A 24,960-nucleotide genomic window follows, 5' to 3' on the forward strand; every position below is an offset into this window, starting at 1 on the left:
AAATCGCTGATAAAGAAATTGAACAGCACGGGCCCAAGGACCGAGCCCTGGGGGACTCCGCTGCCCACTTCCCCCCAGGTTGAATATGACCCGTCCACCACCACCCTCTGAGTACAACCCCTCAGCCAATTAGCAATCCATCTGACCGTGTAGGCATCGATGCCACAGTCGCCTAGTTTTTTAACAAGGATGGGGTGAGAGACAGTGTCAAAGGCCTTGCTGAAGTCCAGAAAGACTACATCCACAGCGACACCTGCATCCAATGCTTTTGTGACCTGATCGAAAAAGGCAATCAGGTTGGTCTGACATGACCTGCCCCTAATGAAACAGTGCTGGTTGCCCCTCACCATCACCCCTGATGCTGGCCCATCACAGATGTGCTCCTTGATGATCTTCTCAAAGAGTTTCCCCAGGATTGAGGTAAGACTGACGGGCCTATAGTTGCCCGGGTCCTCCCTCCTCCCTTTCTTAAAGATGGGGACCACATTGGCTATCATCCAGTCATCTGGCACCTGGCCCAAGCACCACGAGTGCTCATAAAGCCGTGCCAAGGGCCCTGCAATAACCCCTAGCAGATAACCCCTGCAATAACCCCTAGGCAGATAAAGTTCTTTGGGTAAATGTGATAGCTTTTATTAGAGCAACTAAATAGCTGGAAAAAAATTTGTTGTTTGCAAGCTTTTGGGTACAAATGCCCTTCTTCAGTCACAGGGAGAGTTTGTTGTTGCTTTATGTGCTCTCCTGGAAGTAGATGATTATAGGTAAGGCATAGCCACCCCTATTTGCTAAGACTGCTCTTAATGCAGCTTGTGCCTTAATGAGAATTTCTCCAGTAATTACATGCTGCATCACTGCTGGATTCCTTGTCCTGGAGAGTAGGAGTGTCAAAGTCGTTTGGGCTGGATCCAGATTCACAGGACTTCCCATAGGCAGATGACCCGTGAACAGCAGAGTTAATCCCTACAGCTGCCAGAGCTGCTGTTTCAGCACAGCTGTGGAACCCCAGGAATTAATGCCACTTCTGCTTGCCCTCCTCCCCCTGCCATTTCTTTTGCCATTGATTTTACGTGATGACTAAAACCATCAATTTTGGCAGTGGGCAATGGCGGGTGGTAGGGTAGGTGAGTAGTGTTAACTCCCCAAGTTCCAGACACACTGAAACAGCAGTTCCAGTAGCCACAGGAGTTAACACTTCTGCCACAGGGAGCTTCAGCAACCAGCCCTGTGGGCCAAATCCAGCCAAGAAGCTCCACGGGCAGATGTTTAACCTCCCTGATGCAGACATCAGAATGCTGTGGTGTCTTGAGGAGGGGTTGAGGCTCAAAAGAGTGAAGAATTAGTTGAATATTAGGGTGTGTATCTTAAGCCTCTGAAAACCAGAAATCAGTTCTGTAATACAGCATCTGATATTTGGGTGAAAGATATACAAAGCATTGCTGGATCAACTAAGTTTAACTCTGTACTTGCTAAGCTTTTAGGTAGTAAATTTCCCTTGTTTCTTTAGGAAGCAGAAGTATTGGCAGGAGTTTGGTGAGGGAATTAATGATTGTTGAGCACAAGGAGGCTTCCCCCATCTGCCAGTCATTAACTGTTTTGCTTGCCTTCTGGCCTTTTGCTTGGAACACAGCTGGAGGGACCATGCAAGGACAACAGGTAACCAGGTAGAAAAAGCAAAGGAGGATAGAGGAGAGCCCTGGTCTCCATACTTCACTTGCACCAACGAGTGTTGGTAAAAAGAGTTTGTTTATAAAGCCCTACACAGCATAGGAGGATTGAGAGGTATGAGATGTCTTGGTGAAATGAATCAGCTTTGAGTGAAAATGAACTAAGGGAAAAAAAGAAAAAGCCTTAAATATGCTTGTGGGCTTCTGTCAACAAGCAGCAGCTGTGATAGGAGACCTACCCATATGCCTGCACACTGACATAGTTTTTAGCAGGTTCATGTGGCTCTGGTTTATCAGCTGTGTCAGCAGTGCACAAAGAGCTCCTTGGGTAGACTAGGCAGAAAGGTGCATATGTCTACACACACCTGTCAGGTGGCAGCAGAAGCCTTAGTCATTTCAGTATAGGTGGCGTAAAACTTTGCAGGGAAGAAGGTTCTGTCATCACAGGCATCATGGTGGATCATCTCGACTTCTTCCTTCCCTTTCCAAAAGTGTATCCAGTCCCTGTCAAGGAATTTGCAAGACCATCTCACTATGCCTGTCAGTTTCAGAGCATCTTGGATATTGAAACCAGTTCCATCCTGCATGGAACTATCTGAAACATTTCTTGATCAAACAACTCCAAGTTTGAACCCAAAAATGTGCATGTGCCTCTGTGACATCAATAATTCATAGTCATAAGAACTGAAAAAAATTGATGTAATTCATGACTTATTTAGGTAGGCTGCATCTCAGAAGTCCTTAGTTCAAACAGTGTTTACCTGGACCAGTACTCCTATTCCAGAGCTCCCTGAAGGTCAGCAGTTGTTAATTCAAGTAAGCATACATATTTTAATGCACTTAGCAAAATTGACTCATACACAGTAACCTAGACTCAGCTTAAACTATAGCAGAGCTAGTGGCCCAGCATCTAGCAGTTCTGTGCAAGTCAACTTGATTCTACCTAAACAGCAGAACAGAGTAGACCTTGACTGTATGTGGAGTTTAGGAGCTTCAAAGATGAGATCAGTGAGGTTTGATTCCTATGATTGATTGATGTATGTGACTTTAGGAGAAGCTAATGAACGTGCACACACAGCTGGAAATGTTGGCAGAGCAGAAGGAACACAAACTTGATACAGGAAGACTGGTATTTTGCAGAGATCAGAAGTTGGTAAGAAGCGTATGTTGAAAGAGGATGGAGAACCAGTGGTAGGAAGGTTCAAAGGTGAGTTGAATTGATGAAATGAAAGTGAATTTTTTGCTTCCTCTTAATGAGAATTAAAGGGATGCAAAGTTTGAGAGAGCAGCAAAGGTTTAACAGCTACTACTTATATGATAAGATTTAACATCATGAAATAGTGGCCTTCCAGTGTGCATCATATTAATTACAAAAAGGAGCATCTTGAACAATGTAGGTATAAGTTTTGTGTGTTAAATCATTTTAATACCATTAGAAAAAGACTAATTATTATTTTCTGCAAGATTGATCTTGTCTTTACTGTACAAATAACAGAACTATTTAATCTGAATATTGAAATGTTGTATTGGTGCTTGAGAAACTGATTAGAATGGGTGAAAGGGATAACAAAAATTTCAGTTGTGGTGGTTTAATGCTGTCAGACTTGTAATCCCCTATGAATACTAATTAAAACCTTTACAAAGCAAGAAATGTTTTAAATCTGGCTTCTAGTTGGAAACTGTTCTTCAGTGTCCATGTTGTCACTGTCCATGGATGAAATGAGTAAACGTTGTTAGTATCTACATAAACAAAGCTGGTCTCGAATGACTGTCTTTCTGCAGCTAGCTCATTACTAGCTCTCTATTTGTAAATGAAGAGGTAGAAAAAATTATTCATATATTGTAAAAAAAATTAATTTTGATGGGATGCACTGATAAAGATTTTTTGGACCGATACCAGTGGCCCATTATTGACCAACCATAGCAGCCGATACCGATTATTGATATGCAGCCTGGCAGCTTGGAGAGCGTTGTCAGGCTGGTAAGTCTGTTGGGGGAAGGAGGTGTGGGGTGGGGAGCAGATTGATGCCCTCATGGTGAGGGAAGAAATGGGGCTGGAGCTGGAGCTGGGGCTGCGCTCATCTGGAGAGGAGGGAACAGCTCCTGTTGCTGCATGTACCCTTGGAGGAGGCATGGTGGGCGTGTGCCCCCCTGGATCTGTACACGGGGTGAGGATGGCCTGCTGCTGCCTGCTCGGGGCTGGGGTTACTTCTGTGTCTTCCCAGCAGCTGCACTTAGGCCAGGCGGCGGGTGGTGGTGGCGGCGGCACTGGAAAGAGGTGCTACATTGAATTTTGGGGTGGCTCTAGTCCCCCTGTAATGCCCCCTCCCAGTGCCACCGCTTGCCCTGCCCAGCCTGAGCATAGCCACTGGAATGAGACTGAAACATCTCTGGCCTGCAGCAGCAGCCCGCCCTCATTCCATGCACAGATTTGGGGGTCACATGCCCCCCACTGCTCCCAAGGGTGCGCAGAGTGTCCGGAGCCGCCGCCACCCCCCCCTGCTCCATGCGCACTGGACAGAGCTACCAGCTCTGTCCCCTGCCCTGCCCTGGCTGGGCAGTGCCGGCCCCAGCTCCAGCCCCACTCCCTCCCTCACTGCGGGGGCCTTGATCTGCACCTGCCATGCCCGTTTCCCACCCCCCTCCCCCCCCACCGACTTTTCGGCTGGATGCTGCTCTCCACCCTGGCAGGCTGCACTTCTAGCTGTGTACATGCACACAGCATTTATCAGTGATGTCATTGGACATGCACCCCCTGAGATTGGTGGTGCACCCCCTTGCAAGAATCGCTGCCGATGCTGCCAGTGGCGTTCGTGGGTGGTTGCCGCTTGCCACCCCTCCCCCCCAGCCACCAACCATTGGCAGTGTCTGCGGGTGGTTGCCGATCACCGCAGGCCACTGCTGACACTGCCGGTGATATCTGCAGGTGGTCGCCACTCCTGCCACCGCCACCACTTTGGCTGCCTGCAGGAGCTCCCTGCTTGCTGCCACGGCTTGCGGGTAGTCGCCATTCCTCCCCAGCTTCTGGAGGTACACATTGTTCATGAGTGACATTATCAGCCACATCAGCCAAAAAAGCTGATTGTGTCAATATTCCTTCAATCGGTACCGATACAATATGGATCAGTATATCGGTACACAACTAATTTTTGACAAATTAATGAAAAAAAATCAGTAAATTGAAGTTAGCAATTAATAGATCACAATTTCAAACTCATCTAAATCTTGTCTCGGTCTGCGTGCCTTGGTGTTTAAGTAAAGGCATCCATGAATCTGTTTAGTGCACGAAGATTGTCTTTGCAATTATGTAACTTTATGTTTACATCCATGTCCTTTAAAAGGCATAGCCTTGAGGTTAAAAAGGGTTATGTCCATACCTAGTGGTGTTTGACCTTTCAGTCCCACTGGCTGGATGAGTGGTGTGGGGCTAGTCAGCAGGCCCCTCCACCTGACCCCACATGCCTGGATCAGGCCCTGTGCCTCCCCAGCCTTGTGGGAAATTTGGCAACATGAGAGTGGCAATGAATGTTGTCACAGCTCCCCCACCACCAAATTTTTAGACCCGTGGGCCAAATAATACAGCTACATGAGGTGAATCTGGCCTGTGAGTGGGAGATTGAGTGTACTCTTGCCCTTATGCAGTGTTTGCATTCATACAACTGAATATAATCAATGCTACGTACCCAATCTTGTTGCAGCTGTAGTACTCACCAGCTTCAAAACATTATTTTGAAGAGGCAAGAATCTTTTATTGGATCAGCTGTATAGCAGAGTTAGGCAAGTTTTTGAATGCAAGACATTCTTTACCAGGTCACAGCTACAACATCACTCCTGCACCCATCATTTTTAAGGCTTTTTAATAATCAATTGGGAGGCTTCTGTTTCAGCCCCTGAACCTGACTAGTTTTCATCCATCTCAAGGTTTGTAATATAGCAAACTTTTGACAACTCAACCACATTCACATGTATCTGCAGTTGACAAATTGGTTCTCAGGGCATTCCTTGGAAAATACCATCTCTTAGCTTTTACTCTTTTTTTAACTACAGAAGAATAATAGAGCAAATTTCTGGCTTGTTGTAGTTTGAATTCTTTGCAGCAGAAATGTTTGACTGTGTGGATTCCAATTTGAAATACCTGGGTTTATCATGTATCGATGTCTGCACACCTAACAGTGCTAATATTGCATGGCAGTCTCAAAGATTTCAAGGCACCCCAGGGGACCACAGTACCCCGCGTGAAAATTACTGAGTTAACTGGAGTACAACTACCCATACTTTCTCAAGCACAACACGTACCTTTCTTTTTCCCAAAAACAGCTGCTGGAAATTGGGGTTCACGTTGTATGTGAGAAATACAGTAAGAATAGTTTCTGCTGCTTACCAGGCAAAAGCAAAAGTAAAGTCTGTACTGGATCCACAGGGTGCAGAACAATGAGAAGGCTTTGCTCCATAGGGGCTACTACTCAGTGAGTGCATTTACACTTTCAATTAGTATGGCACAACCAACTCTGTTGCAATTTGCACCAGAGTTAACGGCTCCTGGGCACAGTATCTACATGTATGCCCAGGACAATAGCAGTTTAAGCCATGGCAGAGCAGCCCTGGGCTAGCAGCAGCCTAGCAGGGGCCTGGGCCCCAGGTCACAACATCAGTCAGCATAGGGCTCTCTGGGATACAAGTGTGCCCAAAAAATGGAGCCATGTGACTAGGCAGCAGGCGGGGGTCTGGCTCCCTGCTGACTGGGCACAGTTTACACCCGAGTCTGTTTATACATGCGTTTAGGCACAGTTATTTTAGTCACTGTAAGATAGAACTGTCCCCAACAGTACTATCTTATGGCAGTGAAAAATATTATGTTGCAGTCCAGTAGCATTACACTTGTAGACTATGATGCTTTACAAGGAAAAGACCTACTTAACTGCAGAGTAGACTAATTTCATAGAATCATAGAAAATTAGGATTGCAAGGAATTTCAGATCATCTAGTCCAAACCCTGCTCAAAGCAGGACCAGCTCCAACTATATCATCTCAACCAAGCCTTTGCCAGGTCTTAAAAACCTCCAAGATTGGAGATTCCACAGCCTCTCTGGGTAAACTGTTCCAGTGCTTTACTATCTTCCTAGTGAGAAAGTTCTTCCTAATAACTAACCTCAACTTCCCTTGCTGCAACTTGAGACCGTTGCTCCTTGTTCTGTCATCTGCCGCCACTGAGAACAGTCTAGCCCCATCCTCTTTGGAACCTCCTTTCAGGTAGTTGAAGATTACTATTAAATCTCCTCTCATTCTTCTCTTCTACAGACTAAATGCTCCCAGTTCCCTCACCCTCTGCTCATAAGTCATGTACCCCAGGCCCCTATTTTCATTGACCTCTACTGGACTCTCCAATTTGTCCACATCCTTTCTGTAGGGAGGGGCCCAAAACTGAACATAGTACTCCAGATGTGGCCTCACCAGTGCCAAATAGAGGGGAGGAATCACTTCAGTTTGCTGGCAACGCTCCTACTAATGCAGCCCAGTATGCCATTAGCCTCATTTGCAACATGGGCACACTGTTGGCTCATGTTCAGCTTATTGTCCACTGTAACCCCCAAGTCCTTTTCTGCAGAGCTGCTGCATATCCATTCGGTCCCCATGGGATTGTTCCATCCTACGTACAGGACTTTGCAGTTCTCCTTGTTGAACTTCATGAGATTTTTTTTTTCCATCCAGTCCTCCAATTTGTTGTGATCTCTCTGAATCCTAGCCCTATCCTCCAGCATATCTACAGGGGCAAAAATTTACCAACCCTTGACATAAAGAATTATGCCCGTCCCAATTTGTTGCCTGTGTTAGGCATTTCAGCAAATTATACACTTTTAGGTTTGCACGTAAGTTGTTTTTAGGGAATTGAAAACAATATAGAGAACATCATTGCGCCACTATACTAATCCAGAGCATGCCTACTTGAATTCTGTGTGCAGTGCTGATCCCCACATCTCAAAAAGGATGTCATAGAATTAGAACAGGTCCAGAGAAGGGAATCTGAAATAATCAAGGGCATGGAGTATACCAGGTGAAACTAAAAAGGCCAAGTCTCTTCAGTTTGGAAAGGAATAGGCTGAGGGAGCATATGATAGAGGTCTAAAAATGAAGGGTGTGAACCAAGTGAACAGGGAACTCTTTTTGGCAAGTCCCAGAAAACTAGAATTAGGGGGCACTCACTGAAATTAGTAGGTGACAGCTTTAAAACTAACAAGAGAAAGTACCTTTTTATACACGTAGTTAACTTGTGAAATTCATTGCTACAGGAGGTGGTGGAGGCAGATAGTCTAGCCAGGTTCAGAAAGGGACTTGATAAAATAATGGATGATAGATCACTTAATGGCTGTTGAACAGAATGGTTGGAGCTGTTTCCTCTGGCATCTCTAAACCAGTAATGGTGGATACCAGGGAGTGTATTGGGTGGATAATTCTACAGATACCAGGTTCCATGTTTTTATCTCCAATATTGGCAAATGTGGGAGGGAAGATGCTGGGCTAGATGGACCATCAGTCTGACCTAGTATGGCATGTCTTATGTTCTTATTAGTATATTGTGTGAACTCTGGATTTTTCTGGTGCACTTATGGATTGCCTGTGGTCATGCAGCTGAAAATGTTCCCCCCCCCCACCCCCCTTTTGACTTTTATTATCTAGATCAGCATTCTAATCACGTTAAGTGATTTCAGGATTTTATTTTCTATTCTTTTTACAAGTCCAGTAGGAAAATAAGCAAATGTCTAAATTAATGCCTTTAAGCTTCTCAGCACTAATGTTGTTTTAACTACATTAATTGGATGCTAATTGTGTCTTTTCCTTAACAGCATTGCTGAAATACAGAAAGATGTGGAATATCGGTTGCCATTCACTATAAAGAACCTCACAATTAATATTAACATGTGAGTAGTAAAAGACCTAATTGAGAACTTAAAATCATCCTTGCAGATGATAATCTTCATAAGCTTAAGGCATGGATTCTGCTTCACTTTTCCCAGGGAAATTTCAGTGAAACTACCTAAGTATAGAACTTGAGGTGTGTAAAGGTTTTCATTATCAGTTCCTAAGCAGCCAGGTTTTGCAGCAAAATTCTAGGCACCATAAACAGCATGTTTTTAATTGTGGGTACCATAATTTAATTTTCTTTACTTGTTTCTTCTCCTTAAACTAACTGGTACCTTCAAAAACATATCAGTCATACAAAATTAGTATCTCATTGACCCCATAGTATATATAGAATTTAATACCATGTTTCTCTGAATGTTTCTTCTGATCCTTTGTTTTGTTGTTGTTTGGGGGTTTTTTGCAGACCCTAATGCATTCTGGTCACAAGTATTTGCTGATTTTTTTTTTATTATTATTTTTTAAGGCCCAGGCATTTGATAGTTCGCCTGGTCATTTTGGGCTGTTTTTGGTTGGTTGGGTTTTGTTTTTATTTTTTCCTGCTGTTCCCAAGACATCATCCTCTTCCTTTAAGTTTGTATATTGTAAAACATCTTAGAAGTATTTCAGCCTTCTCAGCTGCATTGATAGGCACAGTCACTTAATTGTTATTCCAACCACTTTTTCTTTTTTCAGACCAACTACTCTCTTCCATGAGAGAGAATATTAACATTCTCTTTATGAAGAGAAATCAGCAGCTTTTTTCCTGATGTTTATAATAACCTGCCCTGAAAGAACTATTCAGCTTTCAGTTTTCACAAGTGCAATAACTGATTTTCAGTTTTCACAAGTGCAATAACTGATCTTTGTGTATGCCTCATTACTTCCTGAGAACAATCATGCACATATATGCAAGGTAGTGTGCTTAATTATGAAATTTTTCTGCAAGGTAACATGTTTCTGTTAAGATAAGCTTACCGTAGACCATAAGAAATGGCAGCAGTGATGAAGTATTTTTGTTTTGTAGCTTGCTTCCACCTCAGTTTCCTCAGGAAAAACCAGTGATCAGTGTTTTCCCACCGATAAGACATCACTTAATGGACAAGCAAGGAGTATATGTGTCATGTCCATTAATAAGCAATGTAGGTATAATGTATAACTTCATATGATCCTAATATTACCCGATAAACTTTATGCATGCAGTACTCTGATTCTTTCAATACTCATCACAAATTGAGCAGCACGTGCAGTTACAATATTACTGTATAATTCACTAAAATGTCCCAGTGACACTAGTATAAGATGAAGCAATTCAAATATTTTTCTCGTGTGCTTTAAAAATGGGTAGCATTTAATAAATTGGAGTTAATACATTTTCCTACATTATTGTGATATTGCTGTAATCTAAAATTAAATAACTTTTCTTGATTTATTGATGGATACAACACAGTGCAGACCTTTAGCTCTACTAAACATTCCCTATTTACATGTTTCATTTGTTTTCACTGCCATCACAGCTATGCATTCTAGTGACTGCCCTTCCACCCCTCCCCCCCCCAAACACGCGCACAGAGACACGCACAATTCATTTAAAGGTAAATTTATCCTAGGAAGCTGTCTGTCACTTCTTGTTACTTTCAAATAATATATCCAGTTTTGTAATTCACAACAGTTCTTGTGAATAATTTAACTTACAAATAATTTGAAAGAATTATGAGATAACATTAAACATTAGGATTAGACAGAGAAGGTTCTTTGTCTGCCTATGCCCTTAGACAAACACGGCTATAATTTATACCCCTGTAAGATTAGGATTATGTAGTCATCTTTCCATCCTTGTTAGAAGAGGGCCATTTACAAGTGAAGGTATACACAGATTTCTAGTTGCATGTTATCTTTCCTCTTATGTGCAGGAATATATACATGAGTTACAGTTCCATGTTTTGGCATATTTTTATGATGTTGAATTAAAAAGAAAATAATTATTGTATTAAGGTCCTTCAGTACTTTAGGAGTGCTAAATATAATTTGTTTTTCTACCAGTTCACAATGCACTCTGACCTTGGAAAAATTATTCAAAGTTTGTTGGATGAGTTTTGGAAGAATCCTCCAGTTTTGGCTCCTAGCCCAACATCATTTCCATAGTAAGTATTCATAGAAGTAACAAGAATTCCTAAAAAAGTTGAGAGGTCAGATTACCCTCTTTTTTGTTTTTCAAATTTATAGAAAACCTGGATGAGTGATTCTCAGGTACTTGTTTTGTTCCTTTACATCTCATTTCATCTTTGGACTTCTCAGTTTCTTGAAAACAAGTGTTGCAGCTATATGGGCAAACAAATGTAAATTAAGCAAATTTAAATGTGCACATATCTGATAATTTAGGACAAATTTTAAACTGCTCAGTTTAGGGCCTGTTTACTTCACCCTTACTGTATCAGCATGGTAGTTTAATGTTAGTGCTTTTGTACTTTTGAGGAATGATTAATGTGTACATCTAGCAAATAAAAGTCTTGAATTAGCCTCAGGTCATGATCCATGTGAGCATTGCATGTCTTGCTTGATGCCCTGTTGATGACCTCAAGACTTTAATCTCCCAGGCTAGAAGGCAGCTTGCTTCTAACAGGATTGTGCTTCTAAGGGATAATTGGATTAAATATGTAAAGATACTACAGTGTTGTTCATGCTGCAGAAATTGCTTGTTGCGGGCAAGTGGTTTTAGGGATGGATGTAGTTGAACATGCTGCAGTTATGGTTTAAAAAATTGACATTTCAGGAGTAATTTTGCACTTCTTTCCAATGTTTTTTTTTGTAGCATAAGCAGACTTTCACGGACAGCACAGGTCTGTTTTAAGGACCTGATTTGGAAACAGAGTTTAAACAGATATTCTCACATTTTGAGAGAAGTATAGACCTGAATTTACACTTCAGTTGGCTCTGTCACAAACACATGCAAAACATTTCAGCTGTTTATCAGTATGTAGATAGCTATTTCCTAATAATGCATGCCATTGTATGACTATCAGTACAATGTAAAGTAAATTAGCGAAATTTATCATTTGTGTGTCCTTATTTCACAACTGATATTTGTGAACTACTTTAAAAGCCAAAAAATGTATCTTGTATGTACTCTAGTAACCTCAGGCTTTTTGTAAATTATTGTAAATATTGTAAGTGAACAACAAGTATTTTAGTTGCTTATGGCAGTTTTTTTTAGCCTTTACAGTAAACCAGCTGGAATGCCTCCTTATGCTCCTCAGGGTTTTCCATTTCTTCCTCCATACCCACCACAAGATACAAATAGATCTATAGCTTCTGTGCCAGTTGCTGAATCAGTTCCTTCAAGTTACGCTACAGATAAATCTGCTGCTCCCTCGTATGGCTTGATTGCTGATCTGCCTTTACCTGTTCCAACAACAGAAGGATTACTGCAGGTTTGTGCATGTGGTGAGGTTTGCTATTCAAGCTGTTTACTGCTGCAGCCTTCAGAGCTAGTCTTAATTTTGGATAAGGTGGCTAAGTCGGAATTTCACATAGAACTCAAAGGGGCAGGATGGGCGACTTCACTCATTTGCTTTGCTGGCAGCAACAAGAGAAGGCAGTCATTCTGGCCATGGCAAGAGCTTCTTAAATCAAACTAAAGCCAAAGCAGAGAGACTCTGCTTTCTTTACCTGTGTGTTAATACCTTCACGTGTTCCTTTTGAGCCATGTAGGAATAGCCTCTGAACTGTTTAGTGGCTGTTCAGTCAGTTTTAAAGCCGAACTGTACATTGTTTCATACCGGGTTTTTCAGGTGAAGTCTTCTCTCCATTGCATGTTTAGGGTGTTTTTTGCCTATTTTTTTTTTTCTTTCTTCCTTTGGGTCAAGAAGCTTCTCTTGATGGCCTCACAAAAATTAAAATAATTTTTTACATGCTCTAAAGGGTGCTTCATATGCCCACTCCAGAGAGCTTGAAAAGCATCTTCAGTGTTCTAGTCTTAAACCCACACCATGATGAAAATCTATGCCTCCTGAGGTAAAGAAGCTCCACCGCCAATAAAGATTAATGGGCAGACACAGCTGTAGAAAGTTCAACAGAAATAAGATTAAATAAATGAATGGATAGTCACCCTTTTTCATATCATTAAGTTTGAAATGAAAGCAGCATTTTGCAAAGGCTGCTTTCAGAAGGCATGGCCAGCATGCTGTATTCCCTGATTCTTATTTTTCTGAGGTATTGACCCTGTCTCTTCCCTGGAGTTGGGTACTGAGGTTGATACAGTGGACATTAGAGAAAAGTAACTTCTTTCTTGTTTGTTTGATTCCTCCCAAGTCCTATGCCACTCCAAGCATCCCACTCACTTTTGTTATGGTGGCTGAGTGAAGATAAGTGAGTGTTGTCACAAGAGTCTGTGTTTTGTTTTGTTTTTCTTTTGCCAAAGCAAGACTTGACAGATTAGTAGATAAATATTCTTGCCAAAGAGTTAGTCATATTTTTAAATTTCTGTTCAGGTTGGCCAGAATGGGTTCAGTTACAAGATGCCTGATGTCCCTGATACATTTCCAGAACTCTCAGATCTAAGGTACAGTCTTGGGGAGAGAGAAGGAAAAAAAATCGCATGGCAATTATAGCTTGAATCAAAGTATTTTGTCATTTCTATGATGTCATCAAACAAGTTTCATTAGGAGAAAAGTACTCATTTGCTGTGATTTGCATGGTTTCTGCTGGCTATACTATAATCTTTCCAGAGCTCAATTTTTCTTGCTCAGATTCTTTTCAGTAGAGAAACATAGTGGGAACTGTGGGTAAATTCAAATGTTTTTCATTTTTCAAACAGAGTGTTTTGCTATATCCTCTGCATCACTGAGCACTTCATTACCCACCCCAGGAGTGTAACTGTTGAAGGAAAAAGAGAAAGCTGATGCATATTTTGTGTTAAGGCTGCTTGCTGCGGTTCAAGATGTATACAGATTATTATGTTTGTGAAGTTTCATGTTTGTTAAAACAAAAAGTGTTTTACAGCAAGCATTTAATGCATACTACATAGATATTTAAATACTGAAGTGCCAAATAGTCTGATCTTTGAGACAGTTTCTCAGGCCAGTTACTTGCATTTGGAAGAACTAAACTCCTTAGTTCAAATAGGTTTCAGTCGCAAAGTTATTTCACCTTTTTGTTCCGATTTTACCCTCCATTGCTATATTTGATTGATCAGAAGCTATTTTTTGTAGAAAGCAAGTATTTCTTTCCTTGTTCTTTCCCAAACTTAGGAGGAGGAACATTCATTTATGCGTTTCTCTGGATGCAAAGAATCCTTTTATTTAAGGACTTGTCAGAAGCTGTGCACACTGCACATGGAGTTTAATCATGAGATTTTCAGGATGTTTTATATAATCAGTTTTGTTTCAAAGAAACAATATTACCAACAAGTCTGAGCTTTTCAAGATAACCAGATTGATCTTTGACTTACTAACTTCACTTCCTCAGCTAAGGAATCAGAATTTTTCAGCATCATAATAGCTACATTTCTCAAATTGTGTTGCATCTAAACTAAATGACATATCCAAGAACTTTAAGCTAGTAAGGACTGTAAGTAAAGACATTCAGATCCAGCAGCCTTTTAGAGCCCTTCCAGTGCAAATGGTAAAGCTGCAGTGCAGAAAAGAAACAGAAAATGAACGGTGTGACTTCTTTGCTGTTGAGAGAGAAATCCAGAATAAAGCTAGATTTTATCTTTGAGACATGGTAGGTATTGTCCTTTTTTATAGGATGCTTGGCCTCCTGTATAACCATATTTTTCTTATTTTTGAATGCAGTATATCTCAGTTGACAGATATGAATGAACAAGAGGATATATTGCTGGAACAGTTTGTGAATCTACCCCAGCTGAAGCAAGTCCTTACTGATAAGGATGAGTTGGTGAAAAGCATTGAAGAACTAGCAAGTAAGGCTTGAACCACTTCTGTAAATATGGTTGTGTTTTAGGAGAACTGTTTGTGTGTGTATCTATGTTTACTTTAAGTAAATAACAGACTTGTTTTACAGAGAAAAACTTATTATTGGAGCCCAGCTTGGAAGCAAAAAGGCAAGCAGTGCTGGATAAAGTGAGTGAAATAAAATAATTTCTCTTTTTCTGGAAAAAGAGCTGTACTCCTCTTGGTTTTTAAAAAATATCTTTTTCCCCTAGTATGAACAGCTTACACAGCTGAAAGCCACATTTGAGAAGAAGATGCAAAGGCAACATGAGCTTAGTGAGGTATATAATCTTTTAAACTTGATATTTAGATATTTTTAATAACTTCACCAACACTAGTTTTTATTATACTTTTTTGTCCATGAAGAATATTCTTCTGGCTAAGTTCCACTTGTATAGTAATCTCTATATGTTTGGAAGTAAATTGAAGCCACGTAAGATTTCTGTACTATTTAGCACTTCAGTGTAAAATCTGTCTAGCCAAAGAAGACCGTACTACAACTGTACTCCTATTTCACATGTAGTAATACAGTAGGAATAAGCCTGGAAGGTATTGGATGGGATTCATTGGGAACCGTTTCTGACAGTTTCAACTTTTTGGCAGTCATTGGAGAGAGTCACAGGACAAAAACTGAACCAGTCTCGTACACAGTTGCAGCCAGATAAGGCTATAACCAAATCTTTCACTTTTATAGAATTAGCTGATAAAAATGGTCAAACCAATAATCCAGCCTTTAAACCCCATGCTTTGCCAACCTAGTTTAATTATTTCATCAGTACAAAAGTTGTCAAGCCTTGCACAGACTTAAGTAAAGACAGAAAAGTCACCATTAAAGTTATTTATAAAAGTTATTTCCAAGTACATTTCCTAAATCATGCATTTAAGAGCAACACTATCATACAGACTTCTCAGTGTTGTGCAAGATGAGGGTATGGTTTTTCCTTTTTTTTAAATTTGATTATATACTTACTGTATAATCACAACAGTCAAGATACAGTATCTTTTAACTTCAGAATGCCCAAAATATGTCCCCTAATCTCTCCTATTTCATGCTGTACTAGACTATAACGTTCAGCTGTTTTTGTATTTAATGTCAGTGAAACTTAAGAGTATGCAAGTAAAATGTCCTCTCTTTCTTTTAAACTAGAATAGCAAATTCTGATCTTCTATTGTTTGCCTGGCCAAGGTAAATTGACTCTCACATGGCTAGAGAAAGTAGACACTTTGAGAAACACTTTGCTTGTGTGAAGGAAAGAACGAAGTGGTAACAAATCAGAGAGGTAGTAAGCCTGTTGTTTCAAGCAATATAAATTAGTCACTTCCCTGCAGCTCTAACTTAAGCGAAGGCTATAGCGGCAGAAGAGCAGACAGTTGCTTCTGTACACAGATCACTACTCCCCCTTTCCGCTGTGCCTAAACTGGGGTTGTGCAAGTTGGAGAATCACTTGAATGCCTTTCTTTAAAATCTAAATAATGAATCTCAGTTACAGTTACAGATTGATTTAAATGCTAACCTCGTTTCCTTTTGTTAGAATAAATCGGAGCCTGTGACTTACTCCTACTTAAGCAGTGTCATTGAAGTCATTAGGCTTTGTGCAGTTGCATGGGGAGGTGTGCTCAAATCCAGCCACAGAATTGAGACCTGAGTTGCAACTCTACAAAACAACTCCTTCAGTCCTTTAGAACGCCCCTCTAATTTCCAATTAACTTAAACTCACTGATTGTTGTAGGTAGCAAGCTTTCAACATGGCTTGGCAATCTTGATACTACATGCATTAATCTGTGTTTGTACATTCTTTTTACTTTGTGTGATAGAAACATAGTTTTCAGTGAACACTTAACATTAATGGGAAAACTATTTTCTTTCTCAGAGTTGTAGTCCAAGTGCTTTGCAAGCCAGACTGAAAGTAGCAGCTCATGAAGCAGAAGAGGAGTCTGACACTATTGCAGAAGACTTTTTGGAAGGCAAAACAGAAATAGATGACTTTCTAAGCATTTTCATGGAAAAGAGAACAGTATGCATTCTACTCTAAAACATTAATGAATTGCATGTGCAATGTGCTATAAAACTAGATTCCTTTAAAACTTGGTTTAGGAGCAGTCCATTGGTTTAGAATGCTAGATTCTGCAACCTCCTGCAAGGTAAAAGTTTTGTTCACAATAGTGGTTTCAAGCACTCCACAGTAATTTTAAATAGCAGACCTGTTAAAATGCACACCTCTTCAGGAAGAGACCACTGAGTAAGAGTCTCTGCTATTGCAGACAGCTATACTATATCATTTTGATTAGTTTATCAAGCTGCATTTTAAAAACAGTTAGGCTCTTTGCCCCCACTGCTCCTAACGAAAGATTGTTTCAGAACTTCACTCCTGTGGTAGTTAGAAACCTAATTTCCAACCTAAACTTATTCATGACCTCTATATTCCCATTTGTTCATGTGCCAACATTTGTGCTTCTATTTTTAATGGGTCATTACCTCCTGGTGCTTACTTCCCACTGTATTACACAAAGCTGTTGTATCCTTTCTCTGCCTTTGTTTCACTATAAGAAACAAGCAAAGCTATGTTAGAATTTTCTCAGAGGATAAACTTGCTGTTCTCCTTATTTTAGTAGCCTTTTTTTGCACTTGTTCCAGTTTGAATTCATCTTTCTTGAGTGTGTGTGACAGGAATTGTACATTGAACTTCAGACAAGGCTTTACCATGACCTTGTGCAAGGGGGTTAACACTTTCATGCCTCTACTAGAAATATCTCAATTGATACATTCTAGGATTACATAAAAACTTCCATATTCCCTTCCATCCTTTTCTTCAGCAAGAGCCATTTCTCCCAAAAAATATGGTCCTTTCTTCCTTTCTTTATTATGTAAGAGAACCATCTGGGCAAATATAAGAAAGGGAGGAAGAAATAGGAAAATTAAATAAAATTTAAATTTAAATAAAATGGAAGATTTTTTTCCTAATCCCCTTATTCTGTTTCGGGGGTGTCAAATAATGGCCTGTGGACATCTGGCCCCTGGTACTGGTCCTGGATCTTGAGTTGACCCCCAAGCACGTCCTTTCTTCATACAGCATCCACATAGGGCCAGTCCAGGACATCCTTCCTCCCTGCTACCCTGGGCTCAGACCACTCCCTCTACTATGTATGCCAGATCCAGCACCCACTCCAGTTAGTCTGTGACCTGCGCTGCATGTCGTGCCCACCCAAGGCCAAATCAGTTAGATAAAACAAACTAAGGGTGTCTATCTAGAGAATAATGAAGAGTAAAGAATGTATGCTGTTCTTGCCCCTGGTTTGCCAAAAGTACACTAGTAGCAGCAGTGCATGGGCACCAAGACTCACGGTTGACAGCCCAGAGGTTTCAAGTTTGAGGATACAGCTGAAGCGCTGATGGCGCAGTCATGTCAGATTCCAAAGAATCTGTGAATTCTTCTAAATACCTTGTCAGAGGGATACGGAAAAGGAAGGGAATAGTAATGAATATGGAATATGGAAGGAATAGGGAATAGTAATGAATATGGAAGGAATACAATTAGTAATATGTTAACAATGCCTTTTACTGCAGGAGCCTTTTTCTCAATTATGAGAAGCTGACTGGCTTACTTGAATTGAAAGGGACTGCATTTCAATCCCTTTCAAGCCCATCAAATACCCAAGGTTTTCTTTAAAGAGTATTTAGTTATGTAGAACACAAGATAAGGATGTGGCAAACAATAGTTCTTTTCAAAGCTAGTAACTACTCTCTCCTTTGTGTGTCTTGTTTTCAGCTTTTCCACTGTAGAAGAGCCAAAGAGGAGAAACTTCAACAGGCAATAGCAATGCACAGCCAATTTCTTGCTCCACTATAGGTAAATTGATGCATTAAGATAAGCTCCCACACTTTTCATTATAGTATGCAACGTATTTACTCTTTGCTTACTATCGCGTACTTTATGAAAGCTATCAATATTTTTAGTAATACCTTGATACACATAGAAACAACTAATTTTCAGTTTTTATGCTGCATCTTTACAATGAAAGGAAACAGCATCTGCAAACTGTGTGGATGTAGCATTTTTCTGCATTGGGTATTCTGGGACAGTTGTTTCTGTAAAGTAGTTTTGGGCATACTAAGAAATATCTAATGCTTGAAATCTTGTTTTTTCAGACTTTCCTGTAAAGTAGGCCTGTCAAGAGAAGAGTGAACCAACTCAGTAAAGCACACTTTCTAATACCAATTATGTGCAAATAAACATTTCATCAAAATAGTTGCATTTATAGAACAGATTGTATACAGAGCTAGGACTGTTTTTGTAAAAATAGAATGTCTGTTTATATTCCCATTTTATTCAAGAAATTCTTCTATTGCAACCTTTGCACTAATATTTCTTGTGTTTATTGTTAATAGTCTCTATTATATTTGAGTTCCTGCTGCTATATCCCATTTTTCAGTGATTTAAATATCTAAACATGTACTTTTGACTAGCTTTTTACATTTTATAAAACATAATTCATATTTTTTTGTATTTTGAACTTGAAACATTAGTTTGGCTTGTTTAAGGGAGACTTTTGGAGTTGTTGGGATTTGGGAAATAAGATCGGAAAGTCTTTAAGTCTTCAAGATTTGTCAGTGAAGTAGCACGTTGTCTGTCCTTGGAGCCAAAAATGTTCAACAGTAGTTTATTTAAAATGGTTATACCAAACTAAATACTGCCTGCACTGTCTGGATAAGAATATTGAGTTTAAGCAAAGAATGCTTTGGAAGAAATTATATTGGAATCAAAATAGAATAAACATTGTTTGTAGATTTACTATCCATATTAGATGGACTAATGGAATCCTCATTTCTGGAGTAATGTGGCACCCAACATTGTATTGAAGTACTGATCTTACACTTGAACACTCTGTTGTTTCAAGTAAAACAATATTTGTGCAAAAAAAAAATAGCAGCTCCTTTTTACTTAGTTTTTCTAATTTTTTTTAGTTTCGGTTATAGCTTGTGATTAGTGACCTCATGAACTTAATTGTCAAATCCCCTGCGAATTGTCCTCTATCCCTTCTTTTTCAATATGCAAAGAAATGGTTTTCCCAGTGCATTGTGTCAAGGCCAATAGTAGAACTCCAGAATAGTGATTGCTAATCCTTTCCTTTACCTCAGACCCATTTTTATTAATTAAATTTTCTTTTTTAGGAAGGGATATGTTAATATGTATAGATAGCAGAATTACGAATGAGGGCCTAGTAGAACTCTACAAGAGAAAAAGCAGCTCTTGATTCCAAATTGAGTGTTTTGGGAGGTTTTTGGTGTGTGGGGTTTGTTTGTTTTTTTGTTTTTTGGGGTTTTTTTTATCATGTCTACTTTCTTAGTGAACTAAGCTCTGAAGTTGAAATGCAACAAGCACTGCATCCTCATTTTGGGACAGATAGCTCAATATCTACAGCTTTCAATTTTTTTTCTGTTGTATTTTTTTTTTTTCTGGAATTTTGATTCTGTTTTGCTTCTTTTTGGAGAGGCAGGGTGGATATTCTGGACTTCTTCAGAAAGGAGATTAGCATTTCATATTCTTGAGTCTGCATCTATACACTGATCTGTGACCTTGTTACATCTTGAAGTAAGCAGCATTGGACCTGGTCAGCAGTACTTAGAAGTTTCCCATCAGTGAAATATATCAAAGGTTTCCTATCAGTGGGTAGTTCTAACCTTTGAGTCACTAGGGACCTCAGTACTCACCCGTGTCAGGTGGTGTTTTTGAGTTTGATCTAAAACTGAGGTCCTTACTGTAGGCATTTGTTTTCAAATGTAGGACTAATAACATGCGTCTTCTGCTCAAATTCTGAGTAGAGAAATTTTCTGCCTTACTTAAGCACCTGGCAGTATAGTTTATGCGTGTATTTGGCTTGCTGGTATAGTTAGCGATGCATCTCTCTTGTGGCTTTTTTAGCCAGCAGGCTGTAAGGCTGGATATACTGGCAGAAGGTTGAGGAAGTCAGCTGTTCTGTTCTTATCATGTCCTGTGTTGTCAGGCAGTGTTGCGCTGAGGCAGAGTAATTAGCCCTGATGCAGACACACACCTACTGCCAATCTACTTCCATTCCTGAGTTAGGCTATTTCTGCAGCCTGCCTGGCTGCTAGTAGGCTGTGGGCCATGGAGCTTTAGACAGTTGGCCACAGCCAGGCCACTAGATTTGGAGGGAAGGCAGTCTGCTTGCCACTGCTAGCTATTACCATATAGTCCTGTGATGTGCAATATTACATTGCTGTATTTTAGGGTTTACAAATATTGATCTCTGGACTTTATAGTGTCTTTCATTTTGTAAAGTGGATGTGGAGTATGAGAAGTGCTATGCATGTAAGACATTTAAGGAAGAGATCATTGAAGATACCAGAGCTGGTGACTTAGTTTAGTCCTTTAATCATTAAATCTCCCTCTCGGAAAACTACTACTTACGCGAGAGGATAAAATAATTGTTAATGTGCATGGATACCAGACTTACAACCAAGGGCCCAGTATAGTTCTGTGAGAGGAAAAATAAAACCCAGAGTACAGTTTCATGGGGGGTTTCCTTATCAAGCTTGCCAGTAAACTTGGCCTTGAAATGAACACACAGACTGTAGGAATATGATCCAAAAAGGTATGTGTCAGAAGCTGTCTAACACGAGTGCTGGTCTGCGCCACAACTGTGATGCAGGTCAGAGTTGTAGCTCCAGCCAAAACCCAAGAAGCATTAAAGCAGAATTCCCACAGGAGGTGTTCCCACTGGCTTGCCTTGTTAATGGGGTGTCATCCTGTAAATGTGCTCCAAGGGTGCCTAAGATGGAAGCATCCTGTACTACAGACTCTTGTTGCTGTTCTTTTGCACTTGTCCTTCACCAAGATGTAGGACGCCTTGTTTCAAACCCTGCTGTGCTATGATTTGGAGCAGGGATCCAAACCCAGCTTTCCCAGATTAGTGCCCTGATCACCAGACTTTGGACTTGGTGCCTTCTCATTTCCCATTTGAACTCTTGCACTGTGTATAAATGTTTAATGGGCAGAGGCTTGAACCTCAGTTTCCAGATCTGAAGCAGATAAGTCTTTCTCGGGCCCAGTGAACATTCTGTATGCAAATATCTGTCCTGTGTGAATCAGGTGAAGCAGGACTGGTTAACCTGGCCCTCCCTATCTCCAGAGAGTGCTCTAACTAGTAGTCTATGGTCTTGTATTTTGTAAACAAGAAAACCTGGCTTAACTTGTCTGAAGGCAGGCGCCTTTGTGCCCAAGGATGCTATATGGAAGAGGAGACTTCTCTCCCATCAGGTCAGCCTCTAAACTGCCAACATGTGCACATAAGCCTTTCATTTTGCTCTTGCCTAGCTTTGGTGGTCCCATGCTCAGCTGGAGAGGATTCTGCTATGGGGCAAGCATTGACACTAGCAAAGTATGTCCAGGGTGTACCAACCTTTGCTCTTCCCTTTCCCTTTTACATTGCTAAGTTCTTTTTTCTCCTCACAGTGACAAGATCTGTAGCTTCTCCCGAGTCCCCCAAATGCTCTCCAAACAAGTTTAAAATGCCCTCTGTTTTAAATGTACACTTGAACTCAAAGCGTCGACTTGACTACTGGTGTTCTTTACCAACTGAATGATGAAGGCAGGTAGATTTGGCTTGCGGAAACGCTAGTAACTCGTATTTTCCCCTGATTACTTGTCTTGTATTTCAGGATCATCAAGTATAACTTCACTCCTACTCTGCTTTGAAATGAATGCACACTGTGTACTAGAGTACTCTACAAGTACTAAGAGTACTACTCTTAGGCTTGTAGAAAGTACTTTCTGTAATACTGCATGTTCCAAAAGTTATTAAGCTGTAGTAGAAACTCTAGGAAACCAAGGACTACTATGGCAAACCCCCAGAAGTTTGCTATGTGGCAAAGTACATTCTGAAGTGTTAACACAATTTTCCACTTGGTATAACATCAGCTTTAGTAACTTGCGGTAACAGAACTGCAAAGCTAATTTGTTATCATGTTAATTTTAGTCTCATTTAGTTTCTCATTTAGTTACTTTTTCTGTACTGCAGGTGCTGATTTAATTTGTTTTATGGCAGTTTAATGATAACGTATTCTAGAGCCTTTATTTCTGATCTCCATAGTAAAGATTGTTTTTCTTTTCTTTTTTTTTTTCAAATGTAAAATCACTTTCTGTCATGGGCTGACTGTTAGAATAGAGAGCTAGAGTCAATAATAATAATAGTAACACACACGAGATTTTTCTCCAGTATCAGGCAGTGAAGTAAGTAGATTGTGTGGGGAATGTCTCTCATAATTCTGGTTAGCAGTATTTTTTTTTTAAACTGAAAGTGACTGTCCTGAAACAAGAAACCATTTTAACCTGTTTTGTTTAGGGTCTAATGCACTTCACTTGCTACTTCATTTTAAGCAGAGGTTGACCACGGTGCCAAAAAACATTCACCAGCACCATGAGCAATAGTATTTGATTATTATCAGTCCATGAGATGATTGTTTAAATGTTAATTTGGCTTTACGCTTTGAACTTCAGCCAAATGAGGGAACAGTCCGAAACAACAGGGGATTCTTACCAAAGGCTCCATTAATATTTCTCTTAAAGACTTAGGAATATGTCTGAGGCTTCGGGGCTGCAGAAGTAAACCTGAATAAGATCCCTGGGGAGGACATTTTTAACGTTCAGTTATTAGCCTTATCTATGCATGACTGTGAGCAAATAGTGCACGTTGTAATATGTTGAACTATGAATAAAGGTTTGTTTGTTTTGTTTTTTTAAAAAAGTGACAGCCCTTTATCTTCCTTGGTATCTTGCTCACTAATTGCAAAGCATCGGTAGTGGGTAATTAGGAAAATGGAATTGAGAAGCAATTTCTAACCCTCAAGCAATCTTTGCATCCTAATAACTAGGGATGAACTAGTTTCATCATGAAAAAATCACGATGAAACTAAATTTTTGCAGGCTGGTCATGGCATACAGAGCAAATTCTGCAGATAGTTCCCTGGTGTGTTCTGCTGGCCCCGCCCCTTGGCACTGGGGTGGCCCCGCCCCACAGCACAAAGGGTGGAGGGGGTGGCTGCCATCTTGTCTACTGGCTGCCCATCTCTTAGTGCTGACTGGTGGAGAGGCCTCAGTGGGGGGAGGAGGGACGAGGGGGCAACCACCATCTTGTCTGCTGCCCTTTGTGCTGCCCTGGCAGGTTGCGCCTTCTCCCCAGCCCCCAGTAGGCTGTAAGACTAGGCCACAGTAGCATCAAGGACTGCTGGCTTCCACTGGGGAGCCAGCATTTTGCTTGTATTATTTTATTTTTTAAGTCAGTTTCATGGACAATCCTGGATTTCATGGTTTCTGTGAAATTCGTGGAATCACAAATTGAGTAGACCCCTACTAATAACAGAATAAATGGTTTGGGGCAGATTTCCCCTTCTTTCTGCCTTGAGTTGCTCTGTCCTTCTTGCGTCTCTGGACAGCATTAAAATACAAATGTTTTATTCAAAATAATGTTCTACTACAATATTAATAAGAACTGTTGCAATGTTATGTTGGCTTTCACAGTTCTGTGACTCCTCCCTTTGAACCCGTATACTTCCTCCTGCTCTGATCCACCCTGTGCAAACTGCTTCACCTTGTCTTTCAGGCCCTACGCATCTTTTTTTCTCCCTATCTGTGTGCTCCTGTATTACTGTTGCATAGTTCACCAGTGCCAGATCATTCCTTCTCTTGTCCGCTTATCCTGGACAATTGGAAAATTGAAAATATACTGCCTGTCTTTAAGAAAGGGAAGAAGGAGGATCCAGGGAACTACAAACCAGTCAGCCTCACCTCGACCACTGGAAAAATCAGGGAGCAAGTCCTCAAATCAAGGAAAATCAAGGAATTTATTTCTAAGGACTTGGAGGAGAAAAACAGGGATCAGGAATAGTCAGCATGGATTCACAAAGGGCAAGTCATGCCTGACCAACCTGATTGCCTTCTGTGATGAGCTAACTGGCTTTGGGTGTGGGGAAAGCAGTGGACATGCTGTAGTTTGACTTAAGCAAGACTTCTGATACTGTCTCCCACAGCATTCTTGCAAGCAAGCTGAGGAAGTTTGGATTGGATGAATGGATTGTAAGGTGGATAGAAAGGCAGCTGGATCATTGGGCTCAATGAGTAGTGATCAATGTCTCAAACTCTAGTTGGCAGCCAGTTCATTATTAACAATCTGAAGGATGGGATAGATTGCACCCTCAGCAAGTTTGCAGATGACATCAAGCAGGGGAGTATAGTAGATACTCTGGAGAGTAGGGCTAGGATTCAAAGTGGCCTAGGCAAATTGGAGGATTGGACCAAAAGAAGTCTCATGGCTCAGTAAGGAGAAGTACAAAGTCCTGGACTTGGGATGGAACAATCCCCTGCACCACTACAAGTTTGGGACCAACTGGCTAAGCAGCAGCTCTATATAACAGGACCTGGAAGTTATAA

At 40.6% G+C, this 24,960-nt stretch overlaps 1 protein-coding gene across 4 annotated transcripts; it reads left to right on the plus strand.

Annotated features, from left to right (window-relative positions):
• Positions 1 to 2,641: 2,641 nt before the first annotated feature.
• Positions 2,642 to 23,278, plus strand: VPS37A (VPS37A, ESCRT-I subunit). Of its 4 annotated transcripts, none has more exons than XM_025207452.1 (12): positions 2,642 to 2,871; positions 8,507 to 8,581; positions 9,258 to 9,477; positions 9,589 to 9,703; positions 10,605 to 10,705; positions 11,776 to 11,992; positions 13,052 to 13,122; positions 14,357 to 14,484; positions 14,586 to 14,644; positions 14,728 to 14,796; positions 18,283 to 18,363; positions 18,663 to 23,278. In XM_025207452.1, the coding sequence occupies exons 3-11, from the start codon at positions 9,434 to 9,436 to the stop codon at positions 18,361 to 18,363; spliced, it is 885 nt and encodes a 294-aa protein (XP_025063237.1). In that variant the 5' UTR covers positions 2,642 to 2,871; positions 8,507 to 8,581; positions 9,258 to 9,433; the 3' UTR covers positions 18,663 to 23,278. The 4 variants fall into 4 exon arrangements, with proteins under 4 accessions (XP_025063237.1, XP_025063227.1, XP_014377024.2 ...); XM_025207442.1 differs by lacking the exon at positions 14,728 to 14,796 and adding an exon at positions 16,387 to 16,530 and having other exon boundaries at positions 2,647 to 2,871; XM_014521538.2 differs by lacking the exon at positions 9,258 to 9,477 and adding an exon at positions 16,387 to 16,530 and having other exon boundaries at positions 2,658 to 2,871.
• The last annotated feature ends 1,682 nt before the right edge of the window (positions 23,279 to 24,960 follow it).

The sequence above is a fragment of the Alligator sinensis genome, unplaced genomic scaffold (assembly GCF_000455745.1).
Source record: "Alligator sinensis unplaced genomic scaffold, ASM45574v1 scaffold528_1, whole genome shotgun sequence".
In the NCBI taxonomy this organism is placed as follows: domain Eukaryota; kingdom Metazoa; phylum Chordata; order Crocodylia; family Alligatoridae; genus Alligator; species Alligator sinensis.